The sequence below is a fragment of the Vanessa cardui genome, chromosome 1 (assembly GCF_905220365.1).
Source record: "Vanessa cardui chromosome 1, ilVanCard2.1, whole genome shotgun sequence".
Lineage (NCBI taxonomy): Eukaryota > Metazoa > Arthropoda > Insecta > Lepidoptera > Nymphalidae > Vanessa > Vanessa cardui.
This window is the reverse complement of record NC_061123.1, coordinates 13,294,801-13,311,581: the sequence shown is the minus strand read 5'-3', so window position 1 is coordinate 13,311,581 and position 16,781 is coordinate 13,294,801. Positions and strand designations below refer to the sequence as shown.

Below are 16,781 nucleotides of genomic sequence, written 5' to 3'. Positions count from 1 at the left end.
CATTATATGTATTTTATGAATTCTTTATTTTAAATTTAATTTTCATGCTTTACAGAATACCAGAAACGCAAGTCAAGAAGTTACACATTTCTTTTACTCCTTCTATAATTATGTTAAACTTTATATTTTATGGGTACATTTAGCCTATGGTCTCAGAAACGAACCCTGACCATTGACGTCCCTCGGCGATCTACTGCAGAGCAGTGAGCTATAGCGTCTCAAATCGCGGTCCCGGTTGTATTCAGTAACGGCCTCACTAATAAACTTTGTATAGCCGGTGAATAGTTACACGCTACTTTCTCTCTTTCTATCGTGAGTCATTTGTCATTGGAAAGAAGAAGACAAAGTATTGTCTAACCATACAACCGCTATACACGTTTATTATTTATAAGGATATGGATATACGCCATTTTCAAATATTATTTTCATGTAATTGTGTAAGAAATATGTAAATAACATTTCTGAAAAGTATCGCTTCAGTATTGCGGACCATAAGTTTAGTCTAGTATGTTTAGTAATGGCACGTTCATCATGTCCTTAAATGCAATATGTATAATTTTCTAATCTTCTAATGATGACGTCATACTGAAATGAGTTCGTCTGATCTTTACAATAATTTACTCTGTTATAACCTAAATATATGAGTAATATAATGTACATTGCTTTTATTAACTTTTTCACAATATTTAGTTATTAATTCAATAAATTTCACTTCCCTTATAAACATTTAGGTACTTAATATTACCAAATATTCTTTTAAAATGTGTACGTATGTTTGTGAGTAGAATAACGGAAATTCTAATAATTACATCATAAATTTTCTTCATCATAACTCTTTTTTTATACATAAACAATTCAATAACATATGCTAGTATATTGTACATGCTCAGCATGTATAAAATTAAATTATATTACTCTAATATCTAAGTTTATTTTTGACAAAGCAGGCGGTTTATTTAAAATAGGCATTGTAAAATATTTAAGAGACCAGGAGTCAAAATTGCAAAGTAAACACATATCGCAAATCATTTATTAATCAAAATTTCATTAATCTTGATAACTGTGTAACAAAAAGTATGACTAGAATTATTTTTTTAAACATAACAATGACGACGATCTTTTGGTAAAGTACAAAATATCTTATATACAAAGTGCTTTTTTTGTATCACTTATAGTTTTGGCACCGTTCGCTCAGAAAGTGCGCGCAAGTAAATTTTTCACTCCGACTCTTATCTAGAATCTTTAAATATACTTGTAATACCTAAACTTGACATCGTCGTCCTTTAATTTATTTTTCACATCAAAAACCGTTCTTTAATTAAATTAAAAAATTAGATAAGTAATAAACTCACAATAATTTCTGCTTGGAATATATCATATACAATTTAGTATTATATTATAACATGGACAGATATTTTAAATTTGTTTTTTTTTTTAAAGTGCTGTAATATCGAATTGGGACACAATGCTGTAATGATATGTATACAGTGTGACATTAAATAAATAAAAAAATATGTAATATACTGGTCGAATATTGAGGTCATTGTTTTTTTACTCGTCAAAATGTTTATTTATAAAATCTCGTGTCAACTGAAGCGATGTCGATAGTTTAGTAGCCAGCTGTTGGCCTCTAAGTATACGTACACTTATATAGTAGATGACGTTTCGTGAACATCAAGCGTAATTCTCACGCACACACAGATAATAAAGTTGGCTCGTACTTTCGACCGTACCGTTCTCTCTCCATCGTGTCTTCTCCATCGCACTTGACATTAGCGAATTAATCTATGGCACTGTCTGCACAAATAACAGCCAAATGAAAAGTTGGCTTGTTTTTTAATTATTTTTTTAACTGTGTATAATCTAAGATTGACATATATTGTGACACATATTATATTAATGTGTTTGAAGAAGGTCTTATAATAAACCGAAGTCGCGATAATTATAATTTATTGATGATTTTACTATTCTATATTTCTGTTTTCTGATGGTTTTACAGTTTCAATTAAATATGTATGTGTAAGAACATACAAAAAATATGATACAAACAAAAGATTCGCCTTGGGTTTTAATTAGTCAATTAAGGTAGGAACCTAAAAGAAAAATATAAAAATATTTTATCTATATATTTTTTTTTATAATCTTCCGCTCATCAAGTTAAATCTTTAAAGCGTGTCTCTCTTTAAAAATTCAGCAAATAAGACAGATAAAAAAGAAAGAAACTCATTAAAAAAAAAACTTTACCCTACTATTTTTTACTTAAGATGTAAACAAAGCGTTACTAAAGTTTCATAATTATTACGAAACAATTGATGATTTCATTTAATAGGTGTAAAAAAATAATAGTGACGATATTTTCCATGTTTATATATTTTATTATAAATATGTATGTATATTAAAAATTTTAAGTAAGAATTTTATGGCGAGCAATTAGTTGATCAAAACACGTAGACACCTATATAGGAAACAAAAATAATGTAATATAATACGAACTTGTATTGAATATACGTGTACTTAGGTTGTTGCTTTGTTGCGTTTTGGTCTGAACTGCAATAGAGCCAGTGTAACTACAGGTACAAGGTACATAATATCTTAGTTCCAAAAGTTGGTGGTGGATTGGTTATGTAAGAAAACGTTAAGATTTTTTTTTATGGTATAGATTGGCGGACGAGCATATGGGCCACCTGATGGTAAGTGGTCACCATCGCCCATAGACATTGACGCTGTAAGAATTATTAACTATTTCTGACATCGTCAATGTGCCACTAACCTTGGGAACTAAGATGTTATGTCCCTTGTGTCTGTAGTTACACTGGCTCACTCACCCTTCAGACCGGAACACAACAATACTGAGTACTGTTGTTTGGCGGTAGAATAACTGATGAGTGGGTGGTACCTACCCAGACGGGCTTGCACAAAGCCCTACCACACACGGCCTCTATGTCTATAAGCATCAGTAACCACTCACCAACAGGTAGCCTATTTAAAATCTGCTTACCAACGCGATAAAAAATAAAGGCAGCTAATTATTTTATGGTTATTTATTTGCAATACGTTCTTATGTAAGCCGGTTTAACAATTTGTGAACAATAATCTTAATCGATTACTCAGTACAAAAGATACATGTATATCTATCTATTTATATGGTATAGATACTAGATGTATCTTGCTGGCATTAAATTTAAATACAGTTTTTTTAAATAAACAGTGATCATTTTAGAAGTTTCTAATGTGATTTCGTAAATAAACACATATTTTGTAATATATTTAATATCCGCATTTTACCCGTGCGAAGCCGGGGCAGGTCCTTAGTATACGTATAATATTATATCCATAACTATTCATGATGTTTATCATAGATAAGAAGATCTTGGAAAATGATATCAGGTCAATTCGATGTAAAATATTGTTTATTTGGTTTTCGTCCTTTTGTGATTTGAATAGAAAATTAAATTTGTTACTCTTTTGGCCGATTAAGGCACCCATCCAAACGGACGTGCACAATGACCTACAGATAAAAAATATGAAGTCAGCGGTAAACACCCATGCGCAAATCCGTTGGTTTTGCACTTCATTTCGTTTCAATCGTATCGGATTATGAATCTGAAAGAAAGAGTTGCGCGTATTTCTGTACACAACAACAATACTACAAAAACCCTTGGTTATGGCTGTTTTGTATGGATTGGAATGGTTAGCTTAATAAAAGATGTCATTTTGTGCATCTGTGCAAAGGATATACATGCCATAGTTGGCGTATTGCCAAACCTGTAAAACTTCGTATTGCTATGTTTCCGTTTGGATATTGAGTTAGTCCAATTACAGGTTTCAGCAACTTATTAAGGTTTATTTCACGCCTGACGAGGGAATGTCACTGCTTAGACATATAAAAATCGTAAAGAAAAAATGCTAAAGCGACAAAAAGTAATAATGGAAATTGAGTTGAGTGAAAGTATAACCTTTAATACTAATTTCACAAATTATAATATTAGCTCTTTAGTCTTTCATCTTTTCCAGTGACGAACAAATACTCATGCATGATAAGCAAATCGAATATATTCAGTAAAGTATCACAAATAAATATTTGTCAAAAATTCGAAAACAAAGATTTACGAAAAATAATTTAATTTTATTAACGAGGCCTATATTCTTTTTTAATTAACTTTAAAAAATACATTAAATAAAAATCTTTATAAACCCTGACACATAAAATCTATAAAAGCATAACATATTGAGACTATTCCGCCGAGACCCCTGATGTAAGCTGGGGAAGCGTTAGATCCTGTTGTTTACAGATGAAGCTGCAGCTTAAAATCGGGCGACCAGATTATTTCAACATGCTTGAAATCATAGCTTACTAAATTTTCATTATAGCTGAACAGATTTTATTCACTAAAACCATTCTCGATAATTGAGTGTACAAGTAGGCAACCAGTAACAGTACAATTTGATGTTTTTTGTTGTTATGTATTACCTACTTTCACGATAAAATATGTTTCTTTTCGTGATTTTAACGCAGATATTTCATTGAGGTTTTCCTGTTAGTTTCGGGTAACCTACTGAGGCCGTATTATTATTTATATATATATATTTTTAATTAACGCAAACAGTGAATTATAAATCTTGCTGACACAGGACTCGACCGGGGTGAAAAATCGTTTAAAAGTTATTGTAAAAATATATAATTAAAACTTGAAAATAAATATGGGTAATAAATAACGTTGAAAAATAATCAAACAATTTAATAAATTCAATTTCGTTAATAAACTGTACACATATTCCTTAATATGATAACAATATATTAGAGATTATAACAATAAGAACGAAAAAGCGTATATAGTACGCACACGATTTTATCTATATATATACAATTATGGGCCATATAAATAAAAATTTTAACAAAAAGAAAAACCTACTTCAAACAAAACATTATATTAAAACAAATAAATATGCACTATAAAGTAATAAAAATAATTGCGTACTAAACGTCGATTTACGATTATATAATGTAGTATAATTATTGATATATTTGGAGTCGGTGTCAGCCATGGGCACGCGCCTCGACAGTCAAAAGCCCCTTGATTGACCCAGTATATTATCGTATAAAAGGTAATTTGTAAAAAACATTTCTTAAAGTATTCTCGTATTGTTTTTTTGTAGGATTTTCTGGGCTCTCCAAATGAAACAATATAAATATTTATGAAACAACACATCTAAAAGGAACATGAATTTTACCTCCAAACGCCACTATTTAGTAATTCATAATTAAAATATCAGATTGTTCAGGAGCTCGCGTCCAACGCGTCACCAAAAATATCGCTTCAATTCAATGACAAAGTTGTTTATTTACTCCGTGTGTAATGCCTTATATGTTTATCAATTAATCGATTCTTTTCATACATAGCCTATTCCAATCGAGGTAGGAATAAAGATAAACAAACTTTAGATTCTCGTTAATCATACGATTTTCTAATAACTCAACTATATTGTACAATACATAGAGTTTATGATTAATATATCTTTATTAATAATAAAAAACAATTAGACTTTATATTAGAATATTTATATCTACTCTAATTTTTCTTCTAAAATTCCGATAACAGTTTCGTCGACGTGCAAAACCTCAGTTTTATTGCAAATCCATAATGTATATCATATCTTTGTCAAGCAGTGGACGAATATGGGCTGATGATGATGATGATGTTCCATAAATCTAGACATTATTTGAGGTCTGTGTGCACAGTTGCTAGCAAATCAGATTTAATGTGTTATTTTAAGGTGCAATGTATGCTTATAACTTTAAATATAATGTGGAATCATTAATACATAATTAGGATTAGTGGTTCAGTGTTATGATACAGTAGATAAATGTTAAAAAAATATCCTTTATATCTAAGATACGATACAGTTGCTTATGTTAGTGTCTGTAAATAGGGGTTGCTTACTGCGAAAGATACGTTAAAGTGAGACAGAGATAGTGTTCGCAGTTCGTCAGATAAGGACGCAGTATGCCAGCTGTCCCTCGTTTTAAAATATGTGATAATAACAAATTTGCGATTCAATTACAGAATCTTCTGAGTATGCAGATGTTGATATTTGGAGCTATAAGAGTAACTTATCCGAAGAAACAGTAACCGTTAAGAGACTTGCAGGAAAATGTATAATATACTATTTTTTTAATTGTATTTTGTGTATAATGTATGTTAATAAAAGCCTCATAGCTAACTGCCAAGTTATTTTTTTGAATACATATCGAAAAGACTCCGAAGTCTGTCAATACATTATTTACCTACGATTAAAAAATATGTGTGAAATTATAATAATAATAAATTATTGGTACAAAAGAAATTTTACAAAATAAGCTTATATAAAATGAGTATACAAAATAAGTATGACTATTGTTATATATGATTATTAGCTAAGTACTCGATTTACATGTGATTTGGCACCTTAAAACGAGTGAAACTTATTATCCTTTATGGGTTATTAACATAATCTGTGTAACCTGTGTTAAGGATAATTAGCCCAACCCCTAATGGAAAATTAAAATAACATTAAGTACATACATAGCAGAGTCATTTGAAGAAGTTAAAACAATTTTAAGAAACAAATAGCAAAACAAAAACAAATAAATAAAATTTTAACAAAAAGAAAAACCGACTTCAAACAAAACACTATTTTAAAACAAATAAAAATGCACTAAAAAATAATAAAAATAATTGCATATTTTACATATTTTTTAGAGTCCTCCTAGGTAAAATGAAATGAAAAATATTAGACTACTTAAAAGTCGATTTACGATTATATAATTGAAAGCGGTTGAAAGCATGAATGAGTATGTGTGTGTTGTGTGTTTCTGTGTGTGATGTGATGAGATGTGATGTGATGTGTGTATGTGAACATGTGTGAGGATGTGATAAGATTATGTAATTTGTAGATCATCAGATACAAGCTAGAATTTTGTACTTAAATATTTTTCAGTTTCTTCATAGTTTTTATTTAGAAGAAAATCTGTTACAGTTTTTTTACATTCTGTGTATGGCATTTTGTAAATATATATATCTCTATTAATTTTATTGTATAAATAAGGACCTAAATATAGAAAAAATTGTTTGATGAATTTAAATTTCGGAAAGGATACGTGACAAATCAGATCATTACGGCGATTCAGTCTATCACAGAAAAGACTCCGAAGTCTGTCAATACATTATTTAACTACGATTAAAAAGTATGTGTGAAATTATCAAACAGACATGTCAAAATTGAATTACGAACAATGTGAAAGATAATAATGGATTTCAAATTATGCATCTTAAAAGCTAAGAGCAAAATGTCTGGCAGTTTCGTAAGTATTCAGTGTGTCATTTGACATGAGATACTTTTTTTGAAAGATTCCCTGTTAGAAATCTTTAAGCATGTAGGTATACATAACATAAAACTATATATTTATATTAGCGACCCGCCCCAGCGCGGCTTCGCACAGGTGAAATACTGTTACTAACTTTACTACAGAATTTGTTTTTTTTTTGCGACATAACATTAGAAACTTAAAATCATCAATGTTTCTTTACTATATTTTACATATATATCTTCTCGAATCACTCTATATATTAAAAAAAAATGCTTCAAAATTCGTTGCGAAATTTTAAAGAAAAATTATAATACATACATAGGGACAGATAGCGATAAGCGAGCTTTGTTTTATACTATGTAAAGAAGAAGTTGTTCATGTTCGTTAATAACATGTATTAACAATACAGCTAATAGCAGAATGTATGGTGGAGTTTTTAGATGTGAAACATCTATTATGACGCGCTCTTATGTCGTCATGTCATGCCCCCACTCCACCACCATTGTCGTTTGTGTGTGTGACGCGTACAATACATACTTAGATACTTCTCGATTTATGTGTGTGTACTGCATCACAGTGAATAAACATATTTATTTTAATAGCGAAACTCTTTTCATTTGTATATAAAATATTAAACATTCCTTATAAAACTAATTTGCCATGAACCTTTGGACCCTTAGGTCCTAACGTTGGTGCACAAAATGATCAAAGCCTTAGACGATATTCTAAATTAAGCCAATGACGAAAACAAACCTAAGAAGTAGCAGCATTTAATCGAACTATCTGTACATCTTTGAAAATGTATTAAATTAGTATAATTCGCTGAATCGATTTCAATTAATCGGCTTAAATTCCTTTTTTGTAAAATGTTTAGGTAAGTATAATAAATATAATAATATTAACTATATTATTTATTCTTTACGTGGATTAGTTTTTGTTGTTTTGCTAACACTACTTCGTTCGAGGACTGTCACTTTCGATACCATTTGACAATGTTGTATTCAATACGCTCAGCGCAGGTATTATACAGGGTTATTGGTAATTCGACGTATATCCGATTTGAGGTGATAGGGGTGACTATTTGCAATAATTTTAACTCCCATATGTATCATCCAAAAGTGAACCATTTTTGAGTTATCACGTTTTAGCTTTTTTCAAAATGTATTTTCTTTTGTTTTATAAAAATGATAAAACACTGGATATTTATCAATATTTAGACACCAATTATCGGTCCTAATTTAAAAATGCGAGACAGAAAACGAAATTATTTCAATATTTTTTTGACTTTTTTTTCCTCAAAAATACCTTATGGGGTTTAAAATTATTGCAAATAGTCACCCTTATCACCTCCTAACGGATATACGTCGAATTACCAATAACCCTGTATATGTACTAAAACTGACTCACTCACCATAATTTGATAATAGCGATACACATGTGGTAATGGGGGTAGAAAACTAATTAGTAATGGGTATGTAGTTGATCCACTGCTGGTTAAATTATTAAATACATGAGACACAATCTATAACTAGATCCCTAGATTCCACAATACATTTGTACCGAATAAACAATTAAGAAATTTTTTAAACTAAACATCCTTTACACATAAAATTTTACGTAAGTTTACGTTACGTTTGTTCCATAGAATAGAATATTATTTGACGAAGTCCACGTTTCAGCCTTCTTTATTAAATATGTAGTGCCTCATGCAAATAGCTTTACCCTCATAGATTTTAGTTTATAAATTTCTTCACTTCGTATCGATTATACGATTACGGACTTGATGACTTATAAATTTTAAATACAGCACTCAACAGGTATTTGGTTAAAATACATAACTAGTACTTTTGTATTCTATCGACCCTTCAAGAAAAATCCAGAATCTAGCTCAAATGTTCAACTTGAAGTTTGGGAAAACCCAGTCCATATAAAAACTAAAATAAACCTTATTAATTTGACTAAAGGTTGTTTTTTCCATTGAGTCGTTTGTAAAGTGTCTTATATTTGGAGCTTGTGGAGGGTCATTAGTATTCATTGTTATTTGTTTTTAAAAACTTTATGTTTCTACATACATAGCTGTGAATAAAAATTTAATTAAAGATGTGAATTTGGTAATAACATCTTTTGGAATACACCTGCAGGAACAGCTTATTTATATTACTTTTGCAATTTAGTGTATAAAGTTACTACCCTACTATATATGTTTGTAAAAATGAAAAGCCGTTACAAAAGTCTGAAGAAAATATACGTAAGTACTGTACAGTCGGGGTAAGAAAAGATTCGTCACCGTAAGATCTGTTTTCGTGTGCTCAGTGTGATTTGGTAATTTGTTTTACCGACCGAGAATGACATATTGCGTCGCAATGATTTGATGATTATTCAAAAAGTACTGAGGGTTTAAGACTTGATAAAGGAATGAATTTGAAAACTGACGAAGGTTTTCTTATTCTGTCTGTATATACCAGAAGACTAGTGGAAATAAATGATACGGCAAAGAACGACACGACAACGATGATGAACGAAAGCGTGATTCGTGGACCAAAAAAGACAGATCTCAGATTCAGGTTTGGGCGTTATATTATAATTCGAATTGAATTCTATGTTTAAAGAAGCTATACGGGCAAGTCGTTAAGGAGTTATAGTAGAATCTAATTTCGGAACCGGTGGTAGCTTCACTTAATTGTAAAATGACGATTCGAAAGTGCTTGTAAAAGCCTACTTGAATAAAGTTTATTTTGATTTTGATTTTAATTTTGAAAAGTGACAAGTGAATAAATTGTAACTCGATATTGAAAGACGGAAGTCACAAGCTATTGCGGTAATTATAACATCTGCTATGTTCAACATTTGAATGGAATTTATCCACGGACAGTTTTTTTGTATCAATTTGAGTTGCGTGTTAAAAGAGAATGCTAGGTACTGAGTATTTTTTGGCACTACTCCTAACACATTGCTTACTAGATGACACGTTAATCATCATACAAACTCTATATCTAGAAGACGTAACTCTTTTAGTAGCACTAGATACTGAGTATGGCAAGAAGCATTTAGAATATGTTTATAGAGACCAACTTTAGGAGAGGATCAGTGGCGGCGTAAGATCAACGGCTACGGCCTCGCTGTGCGAAGGGTTTCACACCCGAGAACAAATTTGAAAAAGTATGGCACATCCAACATTACACTGGGATCAGAGTTATGTATTAGACGTGAAAAAAAAACAAGGGCCTCGCAAACTGTAGGTATCTTGCCCACATTAAGATTCGATCTTGCGCCGCCACTGGAGAGGACACAAATATCAACAAAAATGTTATGTTATGCTTAATAGTTAACAACAGGAACATAAGCTGATATTACGAGAACTAAAAAAAACTATATATTTGAGATATTATATCCAAGTAAGTATAGAAGCAGAATTTATTGTGGACACGATGCTAGTAGTATCAGATTTGTGATTTAATCTCTGAAATACAAGGCAAGGCCGAAGCATATTAGGCCTAGGAATTATTATGTTACTCATGTTACTGTATATGTATATCGCAAACATACCATTAGTGATTTTATAAGGCATATTTGTCTTTAGTTCTACTTTGATAAGGATAAAGTATTATACATTTTAACAAAGCAGGTATCGTTTATAAATTTAACGCAACTATAAAAAATACGTAATAGTTTTAAAATTGCCATTGAATTAATAAAAAAGCTATATTGAGTGGCGGCTGAAACGTAACATTTCGGCTTCTGTGATTCAATTAAGCACTTTATTAGTAAAATTTTAGTCGTTTTTTTTTTAATTAAATTATACATATTTGTGTAGTAACTCCGCACGATAGAAATTAAGGCGTAGAAGATTTTGACGCCGTTTCTGTATATTGTTCAGTTGTTTTTTTTTTAACTGTTCTTCATCAAATTACCCTATCCCTATTTATCTATATAACCCCGTACTGGTCATATTCATAGCAATTTAAAAAGTTTTTACATAAAATACTTTTTTCACTACCAAAATTTTAGCTCGGTAAAAGTTATATATCCTGAAAACGAAAAATGATTTTATTTTCCATAAGTCCTAAGTTGCTTAAGTAAATTTTCGCTTGATAATAAGCTATCAAACTTTTTATCATTTACAAATATATATATGTCTATATACATATATACTTACACAATTTTCATAGAAAATATGATTACAATATATAATAAAATATCGTAGGTATCGTAATTAATTCATATTCAGCGCGTTGACCTTCCAGAATATCATAGAATTTGTTTTCAAACACTTCACGTTACAGTAATCCATAGCATCACAGTTTCCCACAAACTTATTTTCAAATAAATAATTATTGTTATTCAATAATGAATAGTATGACCGTGTAATACATATCAAAATTGCATGTGTTTTGTGATATGAAATATATAATCGAGAGTTCCTTTGCTATTCGTACACCCGGACCCTGGTTGTTTCCACCTGCAGGGCTCGGTGCAACGTCAATGCATCTGCGCGCATGTCCGCTCGCATGCGCTTTACATTGATACCTAAAACCTCAGTTGAACACAAATAAACACAGAATCGTACCGCTGGAGCCTAAAGTGCACCGGTAACTGTAAGATTCGGGTAAGTATTATTTATTGTTCATGAATCATATTAAGATCTTGATAATTGTCATTTTAGGCCTAATTTAGGCCTTAATACACTTTTCAGCAGCTTTGAATTAACTAGTTTTACATTGATGGTCATTCGATAGGTACATTTAAATCTATATAAATTTGTTATTGATTTTGCTCGATTAAGAAAAGGTACTCGTCCTCCTAAACGCAGTTTCTATCAATCCTTAAATAAGTCGCAATAGAATTCTTTTGTTACTAGTATAGTTAATACTATAATATTTGAGTCTATTTTTGATAACATCAGTTAATAAAGAATAAAAGGCTGCAAATCTATAGATTTGATGTGTTAAACCTAATACATAATATGTAAGTTTTGGTAATTAATAAACAAACTAGTTATATTTTTATTTTGAAAAGCATTTTACAATTTTAATTTACGATTTCTAAAAATGGAATTAAATATTACAATTTTAATACTTACCTACTATATTTTAGATTCAAATGACAGAAGTAAATAATTAAAGATAAATAAACAACTTAGACCTTGAACTGACATGACTTCATTGGTTGAAATCTAAAATAGTCTATGGTATTCATTATAAAAACTATCGCGTTTCGAATTTCTGTAAATTTGTTCCCAAGGTATTAAAATTTAAGTGTATAAAAGTAATTTGGTGGAATAGTTTTGTATCATATAAGTTGAAAATAATGTTTTTAATTGATAAAATAGCAAATATATAAATTTCGTTAATCTGTATTCCTTTTGTTGGTATAGTTTTCCAAAAATATATACCTACTTTATTTACTTCAATAACATACTATTCATAGTAATAATTATAATATATTTTAGTTTAAAATGAATGCACTAATATTACTTGAATGAGATATACATAACTTACGAATAAAACGTTAAGAATATTGCGAATGTAATTCACACATTTGTAAAATTTTGACTTACTATCTAAACTGTATTATTTGCATGTAAGCGAATGTATGTTCATGTCTTAGCTTTAAAAAAATATTTCAAATAATAATAAGGTCTATGGTATCAGTTATGTGTCAAATTTGACAAATTTATTAGTTTAGTTTACACTACAATAGAAAGCCATATGTTTTGTACCGGTTTTAATATTCTATTGATATACGTTAACTGCTTTCAGTAAAGTAATTGTCTATTTTAAAAATGGATGAAGATTTAGACATTCTCGAAAAAGCGCTGTTAAATCTCGAAGCTACAGAGAAGGAAGCAGCAAAATTGAGCAATCATGAAAGCCTTTACAAGAACTGGGGAAAATTTGGAAATCAAGAAGAAAGACGAATGCGACTTTTGGAAATTCAAAAAGGGCAATTATCTTTGAATAATTTCTAATAAAATTTGTTATTGTTAACGTGATTATTTTTTACTGTTAAATTGTGATTGACGACTCCGTGTGTTATAGTATTGTTTATTATTGAATTGCAGCAATAGAAATAACAAAATAGACAGATTTCGGGGCATCTTGGATCTCGTGAATTCCGGGGATGATAGCAAATTATTCAAACCATACAAGAAGGTGAGCAAATACAAAACCTTAATTTTTTTTATTGTTTATATAATATTTTTTCTCATATTTTACTCACGGTTAATGGTAAGTCTAAATTGATATAAAGTGTGTCATACTTACATGTATCTTACTATAATTTTAAAATAATACATTACACTTCAATTTGTTAACAATATCCAAATGCATCACAAAATAATGAATATAGAATTATCTATTAAGTGAAATAATGATTCAGATGATTCAAACAGTTCATTCAACAAGGGCATTGATTTCATATATGGAAATCATAAGTACAATTAATATTCAAAACAAAGATGAATGTTGTGAAACCTAGATTTACCAACACACCTATTTATATCTTGATTGTGTCACACGATAAAACATAACATCATACATACATTTGAATATAATACTCTTAATAACAGATTAAAGATAATATGAATAACTATATTGACCAAAGTGTTACAAATTTGTTTCATTTTGTAATTATTTTTGTACTTGTAGGTTCCATACAGGCCAAATATATATGTCGCTGGATTCCATAAGACCTGTCTTACATACAGTAATGTCCTTATGCTATCAGAATGGATGATTGAAAAGCCAAGAGATTTTAGTAAGAATTGGTATGTGGTGCCTTGTCCAAAAGGCATGCGTCTGCTAGCTGTGTCAAATCATGTGAGATATCCATGTATTCCTTCCTTGTTATATTTTAAATTTGTAATGTATTTGATTTTTAAATTTTAACAAAATTCAAGAACTCAGTAATGAATATTGTGGCCTTTAGTGACAAATTTGCCACCTGATTGAACCAATGCCTATGGATATTGGTGCTGTATGAAATTGCAACTATTTCTTGCAAAACCCAAGCACCAACATTGGGTAAAGAGGTGCTGTGTCTCTTATGCCTATAGTTCTGCTGGCCATGTTAGCCTTCAAAACTTAATGTAATAATACATAGGATTTGTTTCTATAAACTAGATATATTATAAGTAGGTGGTACCTCACAAATTAGGATTACAAAAGAAAAAAAGTACAGAAAAAAATTATCTTAATTTAAAAAAACATTTAAGAGAATTTTATTTGGTTGTGAATACTCCTTCAATTATGAATGGATCACTTTTAGACAATAATTATCATAAACTGCACTTTCTAATACTCATTTTATTTTTAGGGAACCACAAAGTTCTATTCGAAGTATGGACATTTTAAATTTGAGCGTCACACTGGCTTACCAGGAGGAAACCCATACAATTGCTACCGCAAGAATTGCTGTGTATTGGATTGTTTCTTCTATGAAAAGACAAATACTATGTATTTACTGGACTTGCTTGCTTGGAATAATCAGCCAATGACTGATGGAGAGGTAAATTGATATTTAAGATCTTGTAAGTTGAGTAAGTGATATCCTGGAAGGCAAGTGTCATGAAAATCTTTTATAATACCCACTTCCTGTTGCAAGCTTTACTCCAATGTGTGTGCGATACACTTTATTACATTTTGTTGCTGTACTATTAAATAGTTTGTTTTCTCCTTCAGAAATTGTGTTTCTTTAATTATAATTCTTTGATTAAAAATAAATTATAATATTTCATATAATAAAAAAATGTACCTATCAATTTTATATATTATTATTGCTTACTGATAAAATACTATGTCATCTTATGTTAAAAATTGTGTTTCTTTAATTATAATTCTTTGATTAAAAATAAATTATACTTATTATTTTTACTACTATTATTACTATGTCATCTTATGTTAAAAATTATACATATTATAAACACATTATTTTATATTTTGCAGACCGAATTCCGTCATTATTGGATGAAAACTCAGCTAGAAGATTTTCCGGATACAAAAACAATCAATAAGAAAAACAAGGTTATCATAAAAATACTCCCCATGATGCCATGTACAAATCATTTCCTCAGCTAGTAAGCATATTCATTAACAATTTATATTTGAGACACCATTTTTATTTCATTGTGGGTTCAAACCCAATCAATAATTTCAGGGGAAATTTCAAACTTTTAATCATGCTCAAAGGTAAACGAAAACATTGTGAGAAGACCTGGATGTGTTTGATGTGAATCTACCACATGAGTGTTGCTACCAACCTACATAGGAACAGCTGTAAAGCTTTTCTTCAAAGGGAAATAAGGCCTTAGACCAACAATGGGACATTTGGTTACTTTTATTTGAGTAAAGTCATTATTTATTTATTTATTATAGATCTCACCGATCACTAGACAGTTGGTATCCATCAAGTTAAAAAAAAGATAAACTACTTGTAGTCATAATTACACAAAAATAGTAATAGGTAATAAAGTATTAAAGTTTATTTTAAAACTAAATCTTATTTATACAAAAGAAACCATTGTCTATCATTAAATTTTTTTGAAACATAAGTATTATTAGTTTAAAAATAATTTAAAGAACTATTTAGTCAATTTGGGGGATTGTGCTATTTCATATTATTAATAATACAGTATATTATAAAACTATTATATACCGTATTATTAATAAGGTAGCACTGGCAAGCAAATTTAATCTAATGTGATATTTGATACTTACCTTAATGAATACTCATCTCATTATCAACTATAAGGCTTAAATGGAAGAGATTTATAGTGATAAGTCCATTGGTATATGGATATATTTGTCATGTTTTTGTATTATTAAATTGCAAATTAATTTTTGCCATTTTCAACAGCTTACTTAGTGCGTATCCACAATTCGAGAATAATACTCCACCACTCGATGGCTTGCTTTTCTATCACAAGAGGGCGCACTATGTGGCTGGCGAGACTCCTTTAGTTGGTTGGTTGTACCCTTACATGATACCTGAAGTTCTTGGAGAAGGTAAATATTATTAATCAAACTTTGATAACCAATTAGATATAGTCATAGTCATGTTATGTATAAACAGTATTTCAAGTATTAACCGGGTAATTCTAAAAGCACTTCAATTTATCAAAAGTGTTATTGATGTTTTTTCCTTTTTACAGATATAATAATACACCCAGAGTACATTGATGAAAGGCCAGAAGATTACGTGAATCAAGCTGATTTTATTCAGAAGTTTGAAATTAAGTATTCAAAGAAAAACAAAAGACGGAGCAGTAATTCTAAGATGGATATGGATTCTAATAAGATTGAGGTATTTTAAATTATGTACATATATACTTTGCTGAGGGATATTTATTCAGTTTTTATTTTCTAACATTGCAAATACAATTATTGAAAATAGGACCTAACTAGTAACTATACTGATCTTATATTATAATTTAATA

The 16,781-nt window shown here is 29.8% G+C and overlaps 1 protein-coding gene across 2 annotated transcripts; it reads left to right on the top strand.

The window, feature by feature from the left end:
- The first annotated feature begins 11,849 nt into the window (after positions 1–11,849).
- LOC124533104 (snurportin-1) lies at positions 11,850–16,687 on the top strand. 2 transcript variants are annotated; one of them, XM_047108278.1, is made up of 8 exons: positions 11,850–11,954; positions 13,108–13,291; positions 13,410–13,500; positions 13,996–14,166; positions 14,663–14,854; positions 15,292–15,422; positions 16,202–16,350; positions 16,497–16,687. In XM_047108278.1, the coding sequence occupies exons 2-8, from the start codon at positions 13,131–13,133 to the stop codon at positions 16,655–16,657; spliced, it is 1,056 nt and encodes a 351-aa protein (XP_046964234.1). In that variant the 5' UTR covers positions 11,850–11,954; positions 13,108–13,130; the 3' UTR covers positions 16,658–16,687. The 2 variants fall into 2 exon arrangements, with proteins under 2 accessions (XP_046964234.1, XP_046964226.1); XM_047108270.1 differs by lacking the exon at positions 11,850–11,954 and having other exon boundaries at positions 13,013–13,291.
- Positions 16,688–16,781: the final 94 nt, after the last annotated feature.